Raw genomic sequence first — 25399 nt, 5'->3', positions numbered from 1 at the left:
ATTTTTGTAAGGTAGGCAGTCTGCTAGCTTGGCTCTGCATAGGTGATGAGAAATTCGTAGCCGTCCGGTAATTTAGTTCAACGAATGCAGCAAAAACTAGTCTTTTTGAATGTTTTCTTTCCAGCTCTGGAAAGGCTTTCCAACAGGAGTAGAAAGCGGTCACCAGTTTTGCAGCTAAAACTCTGTTAGTAAGTGCTAGATGCCATCCCTCATCACAGAGGCCAAGGTGACACCAAGCTAGGCAGCGCCTGCCCAGCATTTCCAAGGTAAGACAGCCGTGTTGTGTGTATTTTAGATCCGTGGCGGTGCTATACGCACCTGCATCGTAGTGCCCGTGAAACAACACACTCATCCGCCCTCAAAGGCTGCCTAACACCGATGAAACACTACCACAAGCAGGATGCACAGAGAGGCTGTGCTAATCATCATCTGAACACAAGGGAAAATCTAACGGTGGAATGACAAAGCAAGGCTACGTACACCAATAAAGAAGTACAAGAAAAACAAATGATGAGAACAACTGATAAAGTACGAAGTTACTTTAATTTCACCTCACTACTTGTTGCTCTGAACTAGCACAAGCAGAAGAAAGGTCCTCTGCAATAACCCTGCTTCACACTAGACGATCCTTAATAGTGTAGATTTATACACCACGTAAAGTTCCTAACGAAAATAAAATACAAATAAAATCTATTAGCCTGAATGACAATTTACATATTAGCAGACTACAACAGTAAGCCTCAAATGTCAGTATTAACTAAAGAAATTGATAGCTGTTCAAAACCTAATTTGATTAGCTGATCACCAGGATTTCACATTTGCTGTCTATGGTATCATGCATTTACTCTGAAGTTTAGAAGAAATCAAAAACAAGCTTTTCTCACCAGCAAGTGCTTATTTTAATAAGCAAGGAGGCCATCATGTGTTTTTATCACTTGAGGGATTATATGCACTAAACCACCCTCGATTCTTCAAAAACCAGTAGGAACTTATTTCTACCTAATCAGAGTCTCTGAGAACTAGCAAAGATGGGCTGCTGGGTGTCCACCTACACGTTATTTATCCTTGGAGTTATTCTCATTTAATCCTTTAACGAGTAAGTGTTTTAAGGAACTTGAGAAAGTTAAAGACTGTTGCAAGGCAACTACTGATAACACCAATGAAACCATCCTAACCCTGAACACATGGAACAGTTTGCTTTTTTCCCTGGTGAAGAGATAACTCCTTTGACAAAGGCTTTAAAACTCAGATGTTTCCTGACAGTTCTTTCAAGAATCCAAGGAGGATGCAGTTCTGTTCAGCACTATGACAATGATGTTTCCTTGTCGCCCAATCTGCAGAGATCTACAGTATTAAAATAGGCTACCTTTGACTTCTGTCATTTCATTAAATCCAGCACAGTTCAAGGAACTGAGAGCAACCAATACAGACCAAGAATTAGCGTCCTCTATCCTATGCTTATCCCAAACAAGCTGTGCATTTGAAAAACAGATTCAACACAGAAATATTCCCAAACTATCAATTCATTAAAACAAGTGAAATGATGTGACACCATAACAAAGAAGCAAAAACAAACCCCACCGCAGTAAGGTGATCTCCGTTCCCGGAACGTTAAACTTGGTCAAAGGAAGTTTGTCAAAAATATGCCAGGGATTTCTAGAGATGAAGTCTTAAAAAGCAAGCAGAGTAACTATGCCATTGGAAGAAGTTATTATCATCTTGTTTAAGCCAAGGTATTACAGAAGACACAAGGCAGGCTATGCACACAAACCAGTGGAAGATGGGACAGTGATAATTCCCAGTTTCTATCCTTCCACAGACTCCCACGAGACACTAGTGTATCATCAGCCAAGAAACACCCCTTGATGCGAGTCTTTAGAGAAACCTGCTTGTACAAACACATTGTTTCACAGCACCACTCTCCCATAACATGCTCCTATACTGTGTATTGAGTCTCGTGTTTGCTTTAGCAACTCTGACGTACCCGATCATGACCAAAAGCGGACTTCCACTGCCCTGGACACTGATCATCTCGTTTATGTTGCTTCATATTCCATTTTAACTTCAGAGAAAACAAACCACACTGATCAAAATGAGTTTATTTTACAGATTAAGAAGCAACTGCAAAGCTGTTGTACACTAATGTCACCAGGATTTGGGGCCAACAGATCTCTGAAAGCAAAGCTCCAACTGAATTTTTTGAGTAAATGTTCTTATTGATGATTATTTTCAAGGTGTCTTAATGCAATCACAGGCTGCCAGAATAATCCCAGTGAGAAAGGACCTCAGCAGGGCTCCAAGTCCACACCATCCTCCCCAGGCTGGGCTGAAAGAGGCAGCAAGAGCCTCGTCCTTACCTGGGTCTGTTGTCCCTTGGCGCCTGGTGGCGAGGGACTAACCAGCTGGTGAGGCACAGACCAGCTGCCCTGTTCACCAGGAGCTGCCTGTTTTCCTTGTTCAACCTTAGACCACCAAGAAGAGTTCGTGCTGCTCTGTTGTTGCCTTTCACATCCCTTCCAACTCCTAACTCCAGCTGATGTTTCACTTTCTTGACATCACCCCTACAAGCCTAGGCAACGTTTCCAAAATCTTCCTGTAGTATCCTGTCCCTTCGCACCCTCACACACTGCCTTTCAGCAGTGGAGCTCCTCCGTGCACTTCCCACCTCGCCAAGTGGTCTCCTCAAAAGCTTGTGTCTCCAAGTGCAGGGATGGACCATCCTGGGGAGCATCCTTGTGCTCTAGAGGGTCTCCCAGCTCTCCCAAACATCTGTACTTCCCAGCTGCCTCCCACGGGAGGCCACCTACCAGCTTCCCAAAACAGAGTCTGGCACACTGCTTCTCTCCTTCCCCCCTCCTGCGGGATCCAGCAGCATTGTCTCACAGTCCAGCCAAGGCTGCCACCAACCCCACGGCCCCAAACTGCTCTCTCTCAGGAGCGAGCAGCAGATCCTGCTGTGCACCATCCTTGGCTTGCCCGTGCAGCGCCGCGCATCCAAGTGGCCTTGATATCCTCCAGAAAGCATCTGGAGAGCTCGAATCCCACCATGTTGCCTGATCACGAGGTACCAGGGAGGCTGAAATCTGCCACAACAACAGGGGGTCTGTGATTTGGAGGCTCCAGCTGTTAAAAGGTGGCTTCCATGGTTCAGAGCAAACTCTTACTGGCCTCTGGCATGCAATGCCAGTGGCACAGAGGAGCTCAGCTGCTGCCTATGCATTTTGATAAAGTCTTAAGTGGCTGATAAGCAGTTAAAACTTTCAGAAATGTTCATAAGAACTACATGGGAGAAGTACTGAAGCCAAAGTTCCCAGATTTCAGTGGGACTTGGATTTGAGTCTACATAAACCAGAGGGCTCAGGTTTACCCATCGGCATATATATACAGCTTAAGTCCCCAGGTTTCTAGGAACAGCTCTGTACCCAGAGATACTGCAAGCAGAAGGAAAAGCCTCGAGCTTCTGGGTTTCAGGAGCAGCCCAGGGTCTGCGATACACAGCAGCGCCCCATTGCAGTCTTCAGCCTTCCCAGCTGATGGACCCCCAGTGCTGTTTGCCAAAACCACGAGGCAGCGACCACCCCATCCCCAGGCGAGGTACTTCACACCACTGCTAGGAGTACTCCTAGCCAGAATTTGAACATTCTGATCCAAGATGAGAATGAGATGAGATGTGATATGGAAACCAGTATAAATGTTTAATACTATCAGCAATTCACAACTATTTCTGAAGTGTCTTTTTCTGGATAACTTTTCCACTGCGTGATCCTAGTGAAGATAATATGAGATGCTGCTTCTGAATAAGTCATACATTTCCCCTGCTTTACTTGAACATAACAACGCCACCATTATTAATATTTTTACTCTACAAAACAGCACTAGCCTTCCAAAGAAAAAGTCCTTGACCAAAATATTAGAGGATATTAAACTGAGAAGTGATCTACTGATGCAAATCATTAAATCTATTTGCATTTGCTTACTGAACCCTAACACAGAAATTAAACTACATAGTGTGGGAAAAAGAGCTGGTTTTGCATGGTTAAAAGGAGACATCTTGGAAGATCCAAGCTCTATGTCATTAATTTTCCTTCTTCCCCTCATTAACAAGTAAAATGTTTTCACTGCTTGAAAAGTTTTAATAAATAGGAAAAAGCAGGGCAGCTGACATAAGTTTTTAATGTAATATACAAGAGCTTTTAATATTTTTACATATATTAATGTAAAAGCTAAAAATAAATGTTAAAAGGTTACATTTGTGAAGAAAGAAAAATGGCATTTACCGTTACAGGATAAGGTTTTAGAATTTAACCCTTTCCTTGCCGGCATGGCGTTCTGAAGATCATTTGCCATTTAACCGCAAAGGTGTGCCACCGCCGGAGAGGTACGCGCGTTAAGGACACACATTGCCCCACAGCCCTGCACTCCAGGATGATTTAGTGTGCTTTGTCCTACCAAGGCAGACGTCTTCAATTCTCTGTAGAGAAGGAATTAAGGTAGGCAGTTTAAACCCAGCTCTAATTAGCACAAGCATTGGTAGGATGTGAGCTTTGAGTTTTACGGCAAATGCATGAGCCAAAGCAGTGAATGGAGACGACCTGCTGCGGCTGCCACCTCCACCTAGAGCTGGGCAAAGCCACCCAACACCAGATAAACCCAAACGACCCCAGCACTCCTCAAACACCGCCCAGGGCTCTGATCAGAGCATCTGTGTAGACACTTCTCGGCAAAACACATTTTGTAATTCAATTCTTTCGCTGAAGGAGAGCTGCGAGAAGGAGTCCTATTGTCCAGGTGGGTGTCCATACTTACACCTCACTGCCTGATCTCAAAACAGCTCTGTGGCTTTAAATTATTCTCAGCATTATCTGTCTAGGTATCTATATTTTTTTGGAGGACAAGAGAAGCCTGGGAAGAAAACCAGGATAAAGAGTTGTCATATTCAAGAATACCCACTAATTCAGATACACAATAGAAACATAATCCATGTCATTCTGCAGCCCATTTTCCCATCTTTACAGCAAGGATTTGCAATGGAAAAATGCTCCACTGCATTAATCTACTTCTGGCATGAGAAGTGGAAAGGTTCCACTCATGGCCTGAATTGCAGAAAAGTAAAGATACTGTGGCACAGTAGAGGGCAGGGTGTCAGGAAAAGATTTCTTTCCTACATAATTTCTTGGAGAGATGATACTGCATAGACAAATTCTCACACTCCTCTTTGGCAAAATTATTTTTCATCACTATTACAGCTCTACATCTTCAGCACTAGAAATAAACCCATCATATTTGTGGTATTTTCAAGTGGGTGTCTGCACAAGTTATATTATCTAATACAGTTTATTGTTATTTTTGCCATTTTAAAATATCATCACTGTAAAATGCGATCACTGGGTTGTTATAACATCTCCTGCTTCAGAAGTCTTGGCCAGCCATCGAGGTTTGCAAACGCACACCAGTCAAGCAGCAAAGCTTTTTGTTCTGCCGCACGCTGAAATAGGTCTTCTAGCGTTTCGATATGGCATTGTCCCTCTTAACATTAAAGGCTTTAAAACATCAGTTATTACCATGAATAACTGCCCAACTGAAATAGGATTTTTCTTTTTTTACATGTAGCCCTCAAAGGCTTCTCCAGCCAGATTTAGGGACAAAAACGCAACTGTGAAGACTTGCAAAAACCACTCCTATTTGAATCCTGTAATAGTGTCTCTGACATACAAATAGAAACGCAGCAGCACTGTCAGGAAAAATAACGCATCTAGAGTATTGATTACCATGGAGTTGCTCAAGATTCACTTCTGTTTAAGCGCAAGAGGAATGGGGGTTTTGCCAATCATGCAAAGTAAAGCTCACCACCCACACCTGACAGTAAAACTTATCCTGCAAACCATTTCTAGAACATACAAAACCACGTATTTGGGCTGCACTACGTGTCAGGCCTTGACCAAGCCTCAACTTTCTACCTGGTTTTAGAGTTTAAGTTTTTGAAACACTATTTCCAATAAAAAGTTTGCTTATCTTGATGCAGCATAAACAATCTGTAGCATCTCCACAAGAAACTATGAAAAAACCTAGCCCAGTTTATTTTTAATAAAAGGAGGACTATGCTATATAATAACTCTTCCTGCCACATCCATTGAATCTGCTGAAATAAAGATTGATGCCTGGATATTTGTAGGCATTTCCACCAGCAAGGTAATATTTCTTTTTTTTTTTTTTTTTAAATGTACCACCTTTCTGTTGTTCTGAAATAATTCGAAGTAACAAGCATCACCTTCCCATTACCCGGGCATCTGCATGTTTTGTTAAGCCAAGCAGCAGAAAACTCAACGAGATTTGGGAGAGCTTAGTGCCACAAGTTAAGAGATACCCAGAAATAAAAGGCTTAGAAAGAGAAATATGCGTAAGACCAACCTCCTTCTGGTGATGGCTTTATATAAGCACCCAAACACGCTTTCACTTTACTCATCAATATGAAAATCAACTTTGGCAAGATTGTAAGGGGTTAAAATGCACGAGCAGCAGCCTGAAGACCAGCCCAACACAGAGCATGTGGGTACTGCTGCTCTGCCTCCGCACACAGCGCTCCCCCCCATTTTCCAGGGAACTAAATCCTGCGTGGATTTCGCCCCACGCACGGAGAAGCATCACCCCAGCAGGACCAGGCGCTCTCCGAGGCGGCCAACGTCACACTTTGAAGCTTTCCAGAACAAGGTACTACAGAAGCAAAGAACACGAGGAGCGGTCCAAGCCCTTCGCCTAGCCGCTACCGAAGGAATTAACACAGACTCCCATCAAATGCAGACTGTATCTCAAGCCTAATCTGTTTTATTAACGCCTACAAAAGATCCATCTAATGAACCATTTTCCAGTCACTGTAAACAGTAATTAAATACATTAAACTATAAAAAAAAGGAAAGTGCCATGCAAAACATACTTTGATCATTGATAAGTGCCGTCAGCTTGGATGATTATGGTATTTACAAGAGTAAGTGCTCTGTTTTAGCTGGCAGGAAAGTGATGCATCTGGACTTGTCCACAGTCGGTGTTTTAACATTTTCCCCTATGGGAGGACTGCGACCTTACAGAGGACAAACATCGCTACAGTACTGGCTAAGAAAACCGACCAAAAATAAATAACTTTCCAGAAAGCGCAGAGCTGTTGAATTTTTTTTTAAATGTTATACTCATAAGGTCTAAAAACTGCATGTGGACCCCAGGACGGCTTCATGTGGTCAGAGGTCCTGGTCTTTGACATAATCAGTGATACAGCTTTACTGATACAAGAACAACGGTTGTAAATACAGCTGCCCATCGTCAATAGCAGAAACGCCCGGCTCTGCAGAAGGAACAGAACGCAGTGGCTTGGTTCCACCAGATACACCACATCCTTCTTCAAGAAATAACCTGGAGTCTACAGAGGCTACAGTACCAGGAGCTCAAGTTTCAAGCAGGTCTCTAGAACACCTCTCCCCTCCCTGCTCCCACTCTACATTTAGAGGTCATCCAAAAGCCATTAGCTTCTTCACTGCAAGCGTGTACTTTCTCTCATTCAGGTTTTATCCTCTACCATTTAAATTACAAAGTCTCTGCCGTTACGCAACAACTTTAAGGAAGAACTGAACGGGGAAGAGTAGCACCTCTTCCAGGCTACATTGCCAAAACCCTCTAAGTCACATCAGATGTTCACAGGAAACCACAAATCTATTCAGAGCAGCTAAGCGGAGTAGTCACATACCTACCTCCTCCAGTTGGTTTTTAGTACGCCCCTGAGCTCTACTAAGTTTCTTAGCCTTGGCTGATGCTTATTGGAAAAACAGGAGGAGTGGCGCTCTCCCAAATGTCTCCCACTTGTGGCATCAAAGTGAGATATCACTCACAGTAAATTTTACAGTATGAGGAATGAAACAGTTAGCAAAGTTGACATTTAAACCATCATCACTGGCTATGATTAAATACCTCAGAGATTAAAAGAGTGGTTCACACCTCTCCACGTTATTGTTCTAGGCTCTCAGACTCCTGCACACCGCTGCATCGTCCCACACTTGATGTTTTCTTTGAATCTGTAATAGCTGGAAACCTGTTTAAACAGATTCTGAAGAGTTTCTGATAATAAACTGGCAGAGACCAACTGGAACTCTGGCAAACTTCTTGAACTGCAGATTCACCCTTGAAAGGTTTAGGCAGCCTAATAACACATGAATGGCCAACCTGGCTCCTTGTTCCTCCGTCTCAGTAAGATGTAGGGAAATTAAACACTATAAAGAAAATTGCAAATAACCTGCAAGAAATACAGAGAGCAGATGGAATCACACTGCTTCCAAAAGAATCTCTCTTCTGAAAACAGCGTAAAGGGAAGTCAGAGGTATTCCTACGCCACCAGGAAAATGCACATTTTGACCGTTCAAGCAACGGTAAAGCAAGTCAACTTGTCCAACCTCAGTTCTCAGAAGCATGCATGAAATGCCAGAAACTCCTCTACAGTCTCTTGAACTCAGGTTCGCATCCATACCGACAAAAACCCTGCTCCGAGTCTATGGAGGAGGAGCAGAGCACCTGCATGCGCCGTCTCCTGCAGGAGATGGGAGCTCAGGTTCCTCTGTCAAGCTCCAGCTGGCCACGCAGGCTGGAGGAGCAGGAGCCCAGCAGCAAGAGGGTGGCTGCCCCCAAGTCATCCATTGCTCCAGCACTGGGCCTGTCCAAGGACGGCAGCAACACACCGCAGCCAGCTCAGCTTTTAAGCGGAAAACGCAACAACTCGTGGCGGCATCCTTAAGTCCCAAGGTGGACGTCAACATTAGCATAAACTGGAATCTGTGCCTACTAATCAGAAGGCAAATTTAACTTGCATTTCACACACACACTCATCAGTACGCAGTAATAAGTCACGCTGTTCATGATCCTGTGCCCAGGACAGGATTTCCAACCACACACTGGAAGCTGTTTCAGTTTACCTCAAGGCATATTATACTACTGCCCTTTCTTTTACTAAAATCCTCCAGTTGCCACCGTATTTCACTGCATTAGCACATCTGCCAGCTATCTAACCCGTGCTGCAGGCTGACTGCGCAGGCAGATGGGAACCCTGGGGCGATTTTCCTGAGGGGAGAGGGAATTCCTGAAAGAATTTGGATTTTTGCAACAGGGAAAAAAATATTCCCTGCTGCCATCCCAACTGCCAAGTCAACCCCCCCATGTTTCCAAAGTATCTTCTGCTGTAAATATTTAGCACAGAACAATACAAGCTTGGTTTCTGTTACTGTTAAACAGAAGTCACAAGTGCAACTCCCAACTCGCCAAGCAGATAATTTACCCTTCCAGGTCAGGAGTAAGACAAGGCTTCTCGAGACAGAGTCGTCCCAGGGTGGGAACACCGCAGACGACAGCAGAATAATGAAGAAAACTAATTCTGAAACATCGAGGCTGCTAAAGACGCTTAGAAGTACAATAGCAGTAAAAAAGCGAGTTACTCTTTTGGATGTGAGCAAGAGTTAACCACTTACAATCTTTCAGGCAGGAATATTGGAGAAAAAAGAACCTTCATCAAAATTAATGCTGATATTTGTAAACGCAAAAAAACTACAACAGCTGATATAGCACTAAATATATATAGGATATACGTACTTTTTTAAAAAAATATGAACTGAGAATCTGAAGTTCCTAGAAACAGCCGGATTTATAAACCCAAGCTTCACCTTCAGTATGCTTGTTGCCCCACTTCACGACCCCAAAGCACTCCACTCGCCCTGGTGTCAGGAGCAGCCCAGCGTGCAGCTGTCCAGGCGGCCGGCGAGCCCGACGCGGGCGCCTCCTTACGACGCTGGACGTAAGTTAAAACTACCGCAGCCTCCGTCGTACAGCGTATGGGTATGAAACGTGAAGAATTTGTTTATTCCTAAGCCATTCTGATACTGGTATCATATCCTGCCTTTATCTCCAGCACTTTACCAACTAACAATGCCAACTTGAGTGATACCCAAACAGGTCAATCCACCATTTAAATACTAAAATAGAAGTAGGTGATTTCAAGTTACAGTTTAAGTTAGCCAGTTAGCACTGCCCCTCGGTTACAGAACGGTTAGACACAATTTTAGTTAGCATTCAGTAAGTTAAAACTTTCACAATCATATTTAGCTGAAGGTCTTCATGTATAAATACGAGTTTTATGTATACATACACACATATTTAAAAAGCTCGAACAAAAATACCTGCTCTCCACACAGGAACCATCACACCGGGACGTGCCTTGACTTTTAAACTCAATCAGCTTCCCAAGGACCAGAATAACCTTAGGTTATTACAATTAGTTTCATCTCATTAATGGATCAATTTCTTTCAAGCATACTGAAAACTGGGTTTTACTTTGTTGCTTCTCCTTTTAGTCTACATTATAGTCTGTGTTCTTAAGTTTTAAGGAGAGCCATCACAGAAGAGGTTGTAATCTCAGGTGATTAATTGCACGGCGTTTTACAACCTGTAAAATAGAGCAAAATCTCCACAAACCGATTATGCCATTAACCAGGCACTCGTATCAGATTTTTCTACAACTAGCAGGTTTGATGATTGCAAGTCTTAAGTATTTATATATTTCAAAGGTTTACTTATTTTTGTTGTTAAAAACCCCTAAAATCTATATTGATTGGTACATGAAAAGTCCCAAGCACTGTGGAGCAGAATACCAATATTTATTACTAGACTCATGCTCATTATGGTTCTCTCTGACAGGGGTCCATTAAAATCAATTTTTATGATTCTTATGGTTTTTTTCCCTACCCAATGTTCTTACCATAGCGTTTATTAGCCAGTTAGGAGAAACACTGGGCACTGTTTTGTTTTTATTTTATTCTGTCGAAAATAATGAGGCCAGATTTAACAACTATTCACTAGCGATGAGTAGAAGAGATTAAATGTTATACTTCAGCACAAACATTTACAGATGGCTTTAAAATTTTTAGAACTTGATCACCAGTAAACACAAAAGCAAGTCCCACCTTCCTCTTCTTTTGCAGATTTAAATTCTTAAAGTAATTGTAAAAATATTCTGCTTACCATTAACTTCTGCAACACTCTTGAGTAATACTCCACCTATCACAATTTTTGCATATAAATCATGCAATCTACCAAGTTAAGTGTTATCAAGGTGCCACTAAAGCCTCAACACTTCCGTGAGGGTGGGAAATCAAGTCAGCTTGCCGTTGAGAAAACTGAAAGACCAAGAGCAAATAAAAATTGAAGAATCAGAAAAGGCTCTAGACAGTTCAGTTTTGGGCCCCTCAGGACAAGAGGGACCTTGAGGGGCTGGAGCGTGTCCAGAGAAGGGCAGCGGGGCTGGGGCAGGGTCTGGAGCACAAGTGTGCTGGGGGGCGGCTGAGGGGGCTGGGGGGGTTTAGCCTGGAGAAGAGGGGGCTGAGGGGAGCCCTTCTCGCTCTCTGCAGCTGCCTGAGAGGGGCTGGAGTGAGGGGGGGGTCGGTCTCTGCTCCCAAGTCACCAGTGACAGGACGAGAGGGAACGGCCTCAGGCTGCGTCAGGGCAGGTTTAGGCTGGATATTAGGAAAAACACCTTCCCTGCCAGAGCGGTCAGGCCCTGGCACAGGCTGCCCAGAGAGGTGGGGGAGTCACCATCCCTGGAGGTATTTAAAATCTGTGTAGACGTGGCACTTCAGGGCATGGTTTAGGAGGCCTGGGGGTGTTGGGTTGATGGTTGGACTTGATGATCCTAGAGGTCTTTTCCAACCTTAATGATTCTGTGATTCCGTGTCTGCCTGAAGAACAAGATCATGAGAGCCTCATTCAACCAGCCAACCTGGGCACATTAGACAAGTAAATGGCAGCCTCATAAACAAGTGGTCCTTACGAACAGGACAAAACTTGCCTTGCAGCAAGGCTCCCTCAAGGAAGGGAGCAACCCACTGCTTGCGAGCAGCAGCACCTTTTGCTCGTGCAGGCAGAGGTGATCAATAAAGTACTCGGAGTTTTTGGAGACAACAGAGTCGTTTCCTAGAAGGTCTGTGCCTGAAAGATCGATTTCTCTGCCCTGTCTCCCCACCACCACTCACTTGGGAGATATTTCCTGCACCTAAAAATTTTGTTCAAAAAAAGAAGGCGAGTCATCAGGTGAAACATTCAAAATCTCAACACTGAAGACAGAAGTCAAACACAGATCTTTGCTCTTACTTCCCCAAGACAGCTGCACCAACACACCCAGTATAATGATACCGCCCCATCCGCCTTCCTGGTTTCTACTAATTATTCTACTAATCCTGTAATTATTTTTTTCCAGTTACCTGCCGTTTCACTGTGAGCCTGTATTTTTTAGTACCCACAACTTCACTGGTTTTCAGCTTCAGCTTTTATTGTCACGCAATTCACTTCATGTCTAGCGTTACAAAGAACACAGAATTTCTTGCATGTGCCACCTTTGACAGCCCACAGACCTTTCTCCTACTATTCTTCCACCCACTGATGTTTCCTCTTCTCCAGGGTGAGGTCTCCTCATCTGATTACTTGTTCTTCAGGCAGATGCTGCTCTGCAGCAAAGGCAAGCTTTGGCCTTATGCTAAACACCGCTTTATTTCCAATTCCTCATCGGCAGAAATCCAATACTGAAATCAGCATATGAAGAAACTGAAGTACTTATTTCCGTATCACTGGAGTTGGCAAAACTGTCAAATCCAGAGGCTCAAGGGTTTTTGTATTAGAGGCAAAACCATATTTTAATCAGAATACACATTGTGCTTCATATTCCTGACTCCTTTTATGCACACTTAAATTACAAGGGTAATAAAATAGGAAAACAGAAAAGGGGAAACCCCACAAATCAATGGAGCATTTCACTAGCAAAAAGCAGGGGAGAAAAGGACAATGGGGAGAAGAAAGCCAAACCTGTTTGTGTTTTGTCAGGAAAAGCTCTGCTCTAATGGACTGTGGAAAGCTGCTATTTTATTACCAAAAACAGTTGAAGAGACCAGCCTTAAGTTACATTAGGAACTTTCATTCTGGCAGAGGACTTTGGCATCTAGTAATTTTGAAATAATTCAGCGTTCCTTCTGAAAATGTCATTCAGCATTTCCTTGCCAGTAAGGAAGAAGCAAACCAAAGAACTGAACAGGACAGATGTACTTTAGCAGACTGAAGAGCACTTCTGTTCAACAGTAAATCATACTGATACCTCCTCAAGCAGCTGAGACATCACCTCCATGTACATCAGCTGTTCTGACCCGGGAAGACGTTGCAGTTATGCAAAACCAGCCACAGCTCTCACAGTCAATTGCAACAATTATAATGACTATTCAACCCTGGTTCTGCTTATTGGAACGTATGTATCTAGATACAGGCCTGCAAAACTTGCAAAGCATGCAAGGTCTTACTCTTCAGTGAGATTTACGTGTGTGTCCAAAATTAGGGGGGAGGATGTTCTTTCAAAACTTACATTAAAAACACTTATTTTTGAACATTACCTTGCTAATATTATAGGTGCAGCAGAGACAGGGATGCTTTTTAGAGCTTCCACTCCTTAAAGGAACAAAAGCAGCTGCTTCTGCCTCTCTCAAGCAAGGACTGTCTTCCCAGTATGACTAATAAAACAAGTATGCATAGTTGTGTCTTGGATCCTCTGGGCGATCTCTGTCCTCTACCACATACGCAAACACAGGATCAATAGGACATGAACTTACCCGCTTGGCAGGACGCTCATTTTTGGAAGTCTTATTTCATGTAAGCCTGTTTCACACCCAGATATCTTGAGTTTTCCCACGGGGCTAAGCAGAACCACGTGTTTCTCCTTGCACTGAGTTTCTCCCTCTTTGGAAGTCACCTGTTCATAAAACCAAACTCTGCTTTAGTTGCATGCATTTTCACCAAGGAACATCAATCTCAAGATATTTTGAGCAGTTTTCACAAGTAATTAAAAAAAGGCAAGAAAACAGCATATTTCAAGTTTCTTCCACAATGGCTTTTAGTTTCAAAACTCCAACTTAAAATGATCCATCCTAAGAAGTCAGCATCTAAAAATCAAAGTCTCAAAAAACACGTTAACTAGCAGAACAGTGACCTTCGTAAAAATCTCCAGTAATAGTAGTTTCACAGTTGGTTTATCAGCTAACATCCGATGTGCTCTGACACTGATTTCAAAAGGATTATTGTGACAACAAAGTATATTCCCTGTTTTACTGCAGAGGTGTTATGCAAATAACTGCTGGAACACAAACAGAATGTGTCTGCTGGAAAAAAATCAATCATTCCTTAGTGAAAGAAACACTTTTTTATTCCCATTGTTACTAGTCTGGTTTTACGATTACTGATAGGATGTAGTTGGAAACAGATGCCAAGCATTTCTCAGTGTTGTACAAGACCAACAATAACATACTTGTCAAATTCATCTTTGCTAAAAAAAGGGAGAAACAAACAACAGTGACTCAGGAGATGTTTGAGTTGTATTTACAGTTTGTTCCGTACAATCATTAGGAGCGCAACAGGACAGCCCACCAAGTATGTCCACCTGAGAGTCACCCAGACACCAGAGCATAGGGTCGGACCACACGGCTGCGGGTGCTGTACACCCAGGACAAAAAAGCCTTTGCTCCAAAGACCTAAAATCAAGTGAAACTGAACAGAAAAATTAACAGAACAAAGAAACCCAAGAAATCGTAAGGCAGCACAAGCTAAGCTGATCAACACACAGCCCAGTTACAGCGAGAGACCAACACGGTTTCTGGGTTTTCAGGTCCCTCGGAGCGTAGAGCTAACCTGCTGTTTGCCTTACGCCTCAGAAGTTCCCTTGTTACCACAACACCCAGAACCACCAGTCTCCACCGACAACCTCGCAAACTTATTTCCCCAGTACTTCCCCAAGTTTATAGCCTGCCCCAGAGTGCTCTGAAGTCCACCCCACCTATGACACCTACGGCTGCCCGCAGGGAGAGGGATGATGCTGAAAGCCCGATGAAGTATCGGGTGAAACGCAGAAGGGATGAGGCAGCTGGGAAACCGAAGAGCACAGTGACTGACCAGGGGTGCATCAGGAGACAGGAAAATCCATGCATGATGATACAGCTGGCCACTGCTCGCAACTCTGCTATAATTATTTTTTCAAAATAAGAAAGCTTCTTTTTAAATCCCATTATTTTATTATTAGCTATGTAATGAAGTCATATCTGCAAGTAATAATCAGTGTGAAGAGAGGAGGGGAAACAATCAAGTAGGTGGTTTTGCCCACCAGGGTAAAAGTAAACCTAAATTGTGGAATTTTGGGAAGCACTTACGCAATTCCTCAGCTACAGACACGCAGCAACCAACACAAACATACTCAGAAGTTCTGCGCAGTGTGCCCGGCTCGAAGAACTGCAGGTTCCGAGTGGATTATTTAGTTTGGCCGTAATCCAAGTCAGCTGTTGGCTAAATAACCCGGTGCTTGCCGGCGTTACAAAGAAACTCTTCAACTAATTTTTCCCTCGTTCCTTCTCCCTCCCCAAGGAGGGGACATGGGTGCACTTTTTGGAGCAGCACCTCGCTGCACAAGCCTTAGTGAAAAAGCAGCATAGAAGTTTACAGATGGGGAAAACCAGTATACATTCTTCATTTTTATTTGTGTGACAGCCCTAAACTAGATGCACCGAACCTCGTACCGTGTACTCCATGAATATAACAACTTAGTGATATGAGGACAGCTTTTTCATTATAACAAAACACAGGATGCAGCGAGTAACAGAAAACTATAAATAACCCTATGAGTTCACACCAAGTTGAACTAAGCTTTATAGATGAAAACCTTGAGTGAGTACAACCAGTATTTTCAGTCTTGTTTATCGTACGCGTTGGGCAGTAATATTTAGAAGGTTTATTTTTATAAAAGAACGAAACTGCATGACATATATCCACATACATATGCGATTGGGCTGGGAGCCTCGGAGATGAAGGTCACCAAACAGACATCCAGTGCATGCTACCCTCTGTCCAGATACTAATGTGCCTTTTCACGATCTCCCTACAGCTACCGAGATGAGCTAGAGAAGACCGAGGTAACACCACGCTCCTGCAGGCAGTGCTGTTTTAAAATAAAACTTAAATATTTAATAAAATTTGGCTAAGTGCAACAGTTTTCAGATGCAAATAAACAGCCTTTACACTTGGCCGGCTGAAATTACCAAATACTCGGGTATCATTTACTGCAGAATGGTGGACACTGAAAGCCTGCTCCTGCCCACATCCATCCAACACAGGCACAATTTGCTTGACACCACCTTCCCCGTAGTGCCCTTGCTAGAGACTGGAGAACTAGAAATGAGTGGCAGCTTAAAGCAAAAATCTAATAAATCCAGATAAACTGCCTTCTGCCTTTTTTCTCCAGCTTACGTAAATGAACCATTTGAGGAAATCTGATCCGGTACTGCAGGAACTCCACCTTCACTCTTTCCGCTGTAATACCTACAAATCTGTGTCAAAATCTCTCATAATTTTAGAATTTATTAGGTAGAAAAAATAGGACTTTTAGAGAGGAAACTTCTCCTGCCATCCTCTGGAGTCTTGCAACAGAAATAAAAATGTAGGTGCTGCATATATAAGTCTGTATCTCACCAGGCTGCTAAACGCTCTACAGAAAATTGGAAGACTGTTGTTAGCCAACGGAATGAAGTCTTTTTTGTCATTAATAAGACGAGTATCAAAAGGTTTTCACAGTGGAAGATTTATCAGTAAGAATATTAGCGTGATTTATGAGTTAATGTCCTGTACAGAAGGGCCTCATCTTCCAGGCGTGCTCCCATGACTTTGCAACAACACGTGTCTCGGTGGCACCACGCTCCCCCCAAAGGCGAAGGTCCCCTAAGCTCCACTGAACACCGCTAGGGAACAGAAACATGCTGCTCCAACTGCTTTCCTAGGGTTCAGATGCAGAGGACGCAAAAAAGCGGCAAGCTTTGTCTTCTAAACAAGGTGCCACGAACCCAAAAGCTGGCGTTACCTTGATGACTCGCATAAGGATCTCAACTTCTTACACTTTCCACTGAAATTCAGTTTAACAGCCTTGCTGCAGCCAAGGCTTTCAGTACTAAAACATACCACCCATTTGATTAAACACAGATTTTATTTAAATTTGCATTAATGGTCTTTCACATTACAGTAAATAATTCCAAATTATTTCTACTGCTCCTAAACTCCCCCAAAATTCCACTGTAGTTTCATCTGAGATCCTAGAGTCCAATTCGTATCCATAATGGGGAATGCATAAACAAAAAAAAATTCAAGAAAATCTCAAGGATCAACATGGTTCAAAAAAATCCACAGCAAAGTGTTTCCATGCTTCACGTTCTCCCAGGAGGTTTGTATTTTCCAGAAGCCAAGCCAAGGGAACAAACCTCAAGGCATTTCCTGCGCTTCGGCACCGTGCCCCAAATCACTGTTTCTGAACTGAAGGGGAGGAGGAATGCTAAATATCTCCATGAACATCGCCTTCCAACTTTTCCTGTGTTCTCTTAAAGATCTCACAGTCCGTGTCTACAGTGTTGAAACCTTAGAGACTGCATATTTCCACTGGAAAAACACAACAGAACAGCCCAGGGATGCGTTCGCACCCACCACAAGCGTTCAGCCCTCAGGATGTCACAAACTGTCTTAAAACAAGTTCTGTCTCAAGGCTGTGGCCAAAGAGACCAAAGAGGTCACCTTTTCACACATTCTCTCCCCAGTACTACTGCGCATGTGAACCCTTCCCATCAGGAAGGAGCCAGAGCCCTATCTCTGATGGATCTCCCTCTACAGGTTTTTCTATTTCCTTCACCCTGCTTTAGCAACAGTAGAAGCCTACCGTGCTGTATCAAAATATTAATGATAATCCCCTCTGCCACCACCTGCATCTGATTTAACAGGGTATTTCCATTAGGCTACAGCATGTGGCTAAACCTCAAATGGAAGTCCTTGTGATTTTTTTTTTTACTTGAATATTTCTGAGAATCAAGGCAAAAATAACATATTCAACTGCTAAACCTAAATTAATGTGTCCTCACACATACTGCAATTTTCTTTTTTTTAAACCAAGCGAGTCCAAGTGCAATAATCAGTGAGATGTCACAGTTGCCTCCAAGAAATGGGTCTCTTGATCCTTTCAGATTAACAGAAAGTGTTAATTGCCAAGCCACCGGATAATGTAAATACAGCCAACAGGATGAAATTGCATTACAATTCTTTCCCCTATTTCACTTGCCATTTCTCAAACCCAGAAATGGTCATATTTCTACCATTCCTACACTAGCCATCACCACACATTTTAAAATTCTCATTCTTCGCACCACGAAAGCTACTGTTAGTTAAAAATAAAGCACCCACCCAGATGCCATACTAGGCTTCTCATGCAACCACGTTCCAATGTTGGGCTAGGATAGAACTACCTACTGGCTTTAAAAACTAAAAGTAATTGCCAGCACCTATTGCCTGAGAGGATCCCAGACAGCCCTATAGCTGCTAGCAGCACAAGTCATAGGGATTCTTAGCTGTAAAAGCTGGATTTCTGGACACATTTATCCAATGAAAGGACCACAGTTTGAGGGTAGTTTCACTTGGAGAGCACTGATGCTCTCCACTGCTGCACCTGCCCAACGTGCAACAAGTACCAACTTGGTCATTTACTCCCTGTTCTCCATAAATACATCCTGAAGACTCATCACCTCAGTATTCTGACATATCTGCACCAGGAAGCTTGGATATGAGCTAGAACTCTCACTCTCTTCTGCCCCGTTTCTGTGATGCCATATAGTATCAGTAACTTGCCAAAAAGCAATACCAGGAATTTGTTGAGTTTGAGAGGATGATCAATAAATGCCAGGGAAGTTGCTTCTTCATCCTAATCACAGGGAAGAAATACCAGTCCTCAACTCTAAGTATCCTTCTTTTGAGTATCGCAGTGTTCTCAAATCCGCTTGGTTATTGACTCAAGTTCTGAATTAAAATTCAATGAAAGCTTGAAATATTGGATTTAAATTTAAGGGGAATACTCCACAGGTACCTGGACTGGTTTGGCAATTTGCTACTTCATTTCAGTCATCCCGCTACAGTCATTCCTCCTGACCCAGTAAGCTTGCGTCCTTCTCATAACGAAACCCTTATCGAATCACATCCGCGGTATTTGTCACGGCAAAAACAATCAGGGACCATCATAAGAAATCAGAAGTTAGACATGTCTGTCTCCATCATTATCAACTCCACAGCAGCAAGGTCAGCAGAACAGATGAGAGCTGACTGTTTGCGAACACCCCGCCTATTCTGAAGTGGGAAGGTCAGCGTATCACTCACGGACCGCAGCAGCGAGCACTGCAATTAGGGCAACTACTGGTTGCCATTGCCGCCATACCCTTAACTAGGATTTTGGAAATGGCGCTGTTGCTGACAGGGGGAAAAAAATCACGTCATTAACATCTCCTGTTACCGCCGTAAAGACAACTGCGTGCGATTGTAACGTAGAAACGCAATCCCTAACACTGTTTGCAAAATGTTTTAATTGCAGAAAGCTTCTGCCACCCCGCCTGGGGCTGCAGAATAACGAGAATGAATAACAAGGCTGGCCGCAGCCCCCCATTTGGCACAGCTGCTGGCCAGCCTACGCCTGCCAGTGGTCCACTCATCCAAGGTTTTCATTGAATTATAGTTCTCTCAACATCTCCTTAATAGTTTAAAACTTCCTGTATTTGTTTTACTGGTTTAAGCTTGTTTATTTAAAAGGAAACAATCCATTGTACGTTAAGAGTATGGGAAAAGATATTAATAGTAAAGGTAATGTATTTGTGCACATATATTTCAGTGTGGAGGGTAATTTTCCAACTGTATGCAGCTAGTCTTAGGTGAGAAAGCCGCTTCTTACGCCCAGTGTTTTAAAGCCGAGAAAAATTTAAGGACTGGGGAAAACCACAGGACCCATGCAATCAATGTGTGATCAAAACCCCAAGTTGAAAAGCCCACTCCTGTTAATATCTTGATTAATCACCTGTATTTTTACCTTCCAAATGAAGAACGGCCACTACCATTTATGTACTACAAAGGATTTCAGTGTGGGGAGGAAAGCAGGGAAGAGGTACAAGTTTCATACCCAGAGATAGTTTAATATACTGGAAATTATACAGAATGAGAACGTTTAATTCTTAGCCTTTTTGCTTATTGTGAATTTTATTTCTTTCAAAGCTAAAATAGGAACCTTTCTACAAGCGGTTTCCTTCTCCTGAAAACAAAAGTCCAAAGATTTCCAACTAAACGTCATGGAGTGAACTCTGAAGTTCTAGAGATGCCCTGATCCAAACAGATCCTTACAGGTTTGATATCTTGATCTGGACCGCTGAAGCGGTGAGAAAGTTGTCCTGGAACCCAGGGCAGGGCTTCTCCTTGTCTAACAAACACGAGAAGGTGGCTGCTGCCCTCTGCAAGCCACACCCACAGCGTGGGCCTACCAACTTCACTCATCACTTAATGAAAAAATAATTTCTGAAGATGATAACACACACTTCCTGTCTCATTACACTTGACCATCACACATAGCATCCTTCAAACATCTGGAAAACTTAGTCTGAAGCAAGCTGAGTACCCCCCAGTTTTTAAATTAAGGTTAAAGTTAAATTTTGAAGAAAAAAGGTGTTGCATTCATTGCTTAAATTCAAGAAGAAAGCCTTGAAACAAAACCGCCAACACGGTAGCTAATCAGATTTCATTCTGTCAATATAATCTGCTAACAAGCAAAATAACATTTTAAATTACCTTTGATGTTTTAAAATACAAGTCCTTTATATACCACAATAGGTTCCGGTGAACTAGCGCTCATCACCTCCCATCTGGACATAAGCCACTTCCCCCTACACATCCCGCAGTAACTGTACATACTGGGTGGGTTTCCTCTTCCTACAGCATCCAAAGCAAACTTTCCGCTTGCCAGAATAAAGCACCATATATCAGGTCCATATATTTTTTGTCCATGCCGCAACAGTAATTAACACCTCCACAGCTAAACAGGACTGCAATCCAGATAAGGCTTTTAAACAAAAGCTGTGCTGAAATACACTCCATTAAAAGTGTGCCTTTTCCCCTCGAGCCACGTGCTGCCAAACTGGCCGTTCCCTGGGGTAAAGCCAATCCCAACCTTCCAGCAGCTTTTTGCTGGAAACCTGTTCTGCACCTCGCTGGCGAGCCACCACTGCCGTGGCTTGCAGAGCTACGGCAGCTAACAGCCTCGCTTCTGCCACGACCCCCCAGAATGCAGTTTGCCAACCTTGCCCCTACCAGCGCCCCCACGGCGTGGGAAGGACAGCATTTCCAAGCCCTCCCACGCGCTCCCTGCGGACACGCCGCTGCGGGCTTCCCACGGGCCCCACCGCGCCGCTCTGCAGCGACCACAACTACCGATCTCCTGGATTCCTGGGCAAAGTCTTCATGCTTCCCACCTCTGCCTGGCACACCATGCTCATGCCATTAGCGTGCTACTTATTTTAAGACGGAATTAAAACATTCAGTTCTCCTCGTGAAACACAGCAGCCTGGAGCTTCTCCAGTACTCTACTAATATCTCCGATGCTTCTCTAAGTAAATCTAAGCCTGGTTAAGCCAAACCTGTAACTTCAGAGGGTGTCAAAACAAAACCTACTCTCATTTCCTTTCCAAACCCACCCTAGAAAAGAAACATCAGACCCTAAACAAATCCAGGGTTAGCCTGGGGTGGTACAACAATTTCTTTACCTTCCAAAGAACTAATCCCATAAAAATTGCAAAGGTACAGAATTAAATTGCATATTTTGAACATATACAAATACACACTGGCACAGCAGCAACTGAAACTCAGTCCCCATCTTCACTGATCAAAAGGTCCACCTCACAGCAGCCCTGACAAACCAGAGGGATACACGTTCACGTACAGACAGCAACATTTGCTTTCTACGGCATTTTAAAAGTATTCGACAAGAGCAAACACATAATTCTTTATTAAACAATCAAAGACAACAAAAGCAAGTTTCTGTTGTCCCATCGTATTATCCTACTAATCCTCTTTGGACGGCAATCAAAAGACCCCGAAATGCCAAGCTATGAAAGTGTATTTCCAAGCGGTGGTAGCCTCCGGCTCTTTGGCTATGTCTTCAGTCGGTTGCTTTGGCAGGCAGGAGTAATCCTGGGCTGTCAAACGGCAAACTCCCAGTGTACTTACCAGGGCTACCTCAGACTTCTTCGTTTTAAAGGATGGTATTTTAATAGTAATAAAACAATTTTTTCTTCTTTAGACAAGCCAGTGGGTTATTACTATTGCATTGCAGAAGTGCATTTTCCTACTTCACCTACCGCCCACGTGCCAAGCTTTGATTTGAGACAGCAGTAGCAGCAGAGACTTAAACACAAGACCTCAGTGGACTGTTTAAACGGGAATTCAGATACACTATTTCCTCCAACACCCCTCCAAAACCAAGTAAACGCTTTTTGTACCTTCCCCCAATTCTTTCTTATATAGGAAATTTAAAGGCTATTGAAGCGCAGCAGCCACTGCCACGGCCACGTAGCAGCTTCAACGATATATACTGTAGAATATTTCTGTCAGCTTCATGTTAGTGATGTAAAATAAGATGAACGTTTTGAAAAAAGTCAAATGTTTACATGCAGCATACAAATGAAATGCCATTAGAAAGCGTGGTGTTAAGAAGCTATACAAATTAGTGGTTGTGGTGGGTCAGCACCAGGCTTGCAGGACCGGGTCGTGCCATCCTAGGGTGCACCTTGGTGCCCAGGAAAAAAAGGAATTGAAACAGCCTGACAAGCTTAGAGACACGCAGCTACTTTAGGACGCCTCGTGTGAAGCGGTGGGCTGCCTAGAGAGGACATAATTAATTGGAGCCAAATTTGACAAGAAATGAAGTGCCAAGAACAGGGAAAACCCAGAAAGGACAGGGCTAGTATTTCTGTAATGATCAAATCGCTCTTAGGAGGTTCCTGTAAATCCCACCAGCACTCATCCCATAAGGCACATCTCTTGGTGTATCTACTATGGGATGTGGAAGCACGTCATGCTTTGTGATGACCCACAAATGGAATAAGTGCCCCCTTATTTTTAGACTGGAAACCATAGGCCAGGAGATTCGGTTAGAAGCACTGTACAATGCGCTACAAAGCTATGTCATACTTTGGTCGGTTCACTGTTAACATGCAATCACACATAAAACACTAACTCATAATTAAGGAATTTGTCACCAGACAACTAAAAAAACAAATACCATGCTAAAGAATCAAAGATGAAGAATGTGGTCTCTAAGAATCAGAGCGTCCCCAAAACCACAGAATGGTTTGGGTTGGAAGGGACCCTAAAGATCAGATCATCTAGTTCCAACCCCCTGCCATGGGCAGGAACATCTTCAACCAGATCAGGTTGCTCAGAGCCCCATCCAACCTGGCCTTCAATGTTTCCAGGGTTGAGGCATCTCACCACCCTCATCACAAAAAATTTTTCCCTTTCATCTAGTCTAAAGCTACCCTCTTTCAGTTTAAAGCCATCACCCCTTGTCCTGTCACAGCAGGCCCTTGTAAAAAGGTCCCTCTCCAGCTCTCTTGTGGCCCCCCTTCAGGTGCTGAAACACTGCAATAAGGTCTCCCTGCAGCCTTCTCCTCTCCAGGCTGAACAACCCCAACTCTCTCAGCCCATACTGCAGGAGAGGTGCTCCAGCCCTCAGATCTTCTTTGTAGCCCTCCTAGACCCACTCCAACAGCTCCATGTCCTCCTGATGTTGGGGGCCCCAGAGCTGGACGCAGGACTCCTGGTGGGGTCTCATGCAAGTGGAGTAGAGGGGCAGAACCCCCTCGCTCGCCCTGCTGGCCACGCTGCGGGGGATGCAGCCCAGGACATGGTTGGCCAACTGGGCTCTGAGCACACATTGCCAGGTCACGCCGAGCTTCTCATCAACCAACACCCCCAAGACACCCTCTCCTCAGGGCTGCTCTCAATCCATTCTCCACCCAGCCTGTATCTGAGCTTGGGATTGCCCCGGCCCACGTGCAGCACCTTGCACTTGGCCTGGTTGGACTTCATGAGATTCGCACAGGGCCACCTCTCAAGCCTGTCAGCTGGTATCTGGTGGTTACTGGTTTGACTTTTAACAAGTCTCACACAAAGGAAAACAAGACATCCCAGCTCTCCGCATTCTCCACAAGTGTTCATCACTTCAAAAATAAACTCGAGACATTAGTCAACATTTTAAGATCTACTCCTTAATTACCACTGAAGTGCTTGCTGTGTAACTGTGTATATACTTTTTTAATAAGGGGATGTTATACTTTGAGGCACTGAGAAATATAAAGTTTAACCGCCAAAATCGCCACTTGACATACATGATGCATACATACAGCAAGACTGGAGTGCGCTCCTGTTACAGGGTTCAGCTGTGTATGTAAATATATGGCAACCACTCTAATACAAGGAAAAGAGATGAAAGTTTAATCAAATGAGATCCGTATCAGGTTCAGGGGAACTGAAAATGGGCTAAAAATGAAAAAATCTAGCAGAAGAATGACTTTAATATTAGGTAACATTTCAAATTTTTATCACCTAAATCCACAAAATCTTGATTTGCTCCTTCTTGCATTCTCTGCAGAGCTGAAGTCAGGACCAGCTAAATAAAAGATAATGCAACTAGGCATAACACAATAAAAGATATTACCTTCACAATGCATTATTGCTGCCAATTATAAGAATCACTTCAACTTAATTTCAAAGGCACAATCACCCTCAACTGTAACAGTCTCTTTTTTAAATTTCAAACAGTATTACATTAAGGCAATAACTCACCTTCCAGCTATAATATCAGTCTCCCTTATTGCAAAAATACATTTCATAAATACTTCTCATCGACAAGTCAAGCTAATTCAGGTTAATTTTATTGTATTTTGGTGCTATCTCACATTTGTGTGCAATTACCTTTATCATTTTATTGCCGTGCCAGAAAGTAATCAGAACAATTATTTGAAAAAGGAGGTGTATAAATTCTAAATCACACTTGCTGGCATTTTTGATAAAATAGCAGCTTTATCTCAGAAAGTGGCAGGGACATCGGATAAATCATGCATCAGTCAAGTGTAGCTGACCCCCAAGTGCATTGCACAATATCAGGAGTGCTTCAAAAGAAACTTTCCTATATAATCCATCATTCTTTATAATACCAAAATAGCTATACCTGAAGAGCAGGAGCTAGAGAATAACAGCAAAATAAATCTAAGCAATATGAACAAAACCATTAATAGTGTTCCTTTTTAAGCCAAAGGAGAGTCAGGAATCTAAATTGGGTTCAAAAGAATTTCATTGACATTTTTAAAGCGAGCAGAAGAACAGCTTTAAGCAAATGAAGCAGCAAAGTGTGTATTAAGAATTCACCAAAAATACAGCTGCTTCTATGGGAAAACACACAGAAAAA

General features: G+C 43.2%; 1 protein-coding gene across 7 annotated transcripts in view; it reads right to left on the bottom strand.

The window, feature by feature from the left end:
* Positions 1 to 25399, bottom strand: part of MGMT (O-6-methylguanine-DNA methyltransferase) — a 207456-nt gene that overhangs the window by 169958 nt on the left and 12099 nt on the right. For all 7 annotated transcript variants that reach the window (XM_075107815.1, XM_075107812.1, XM_075107811.1 and 4 more), the window contains exon 3: positions 13668 to 13807. In XM_075107815.1, coding sequence (XP_074963916.1) covers positions 13668 to 13807 — 140 coding nt within the window. The remainder of the gene's footprint in view (positions 1 to 13667; positions 13808 to 25399) is intronic.

This window comes from Phalacrocorax aristotelis, chromosome 12 (genome assembly GCF_949628215.1).
Source record: "Phalacrocorax aristotelis chromosome 12, bGulAri2.1, whole genome shotgun sequence".
Classification (NCBI taxonomy): Eukaryota; Metazoa; Chordata; class Aves; order Suliformes; family Phalacrocoracidae; genus Phalacrocorax; species Phalacrocorax aristotelis.
The sequence above is the reverse complement of the archived record's forward strand: the minus strand, read 5'-3'. Positions and strand labels throughout refer to the sequence as shown.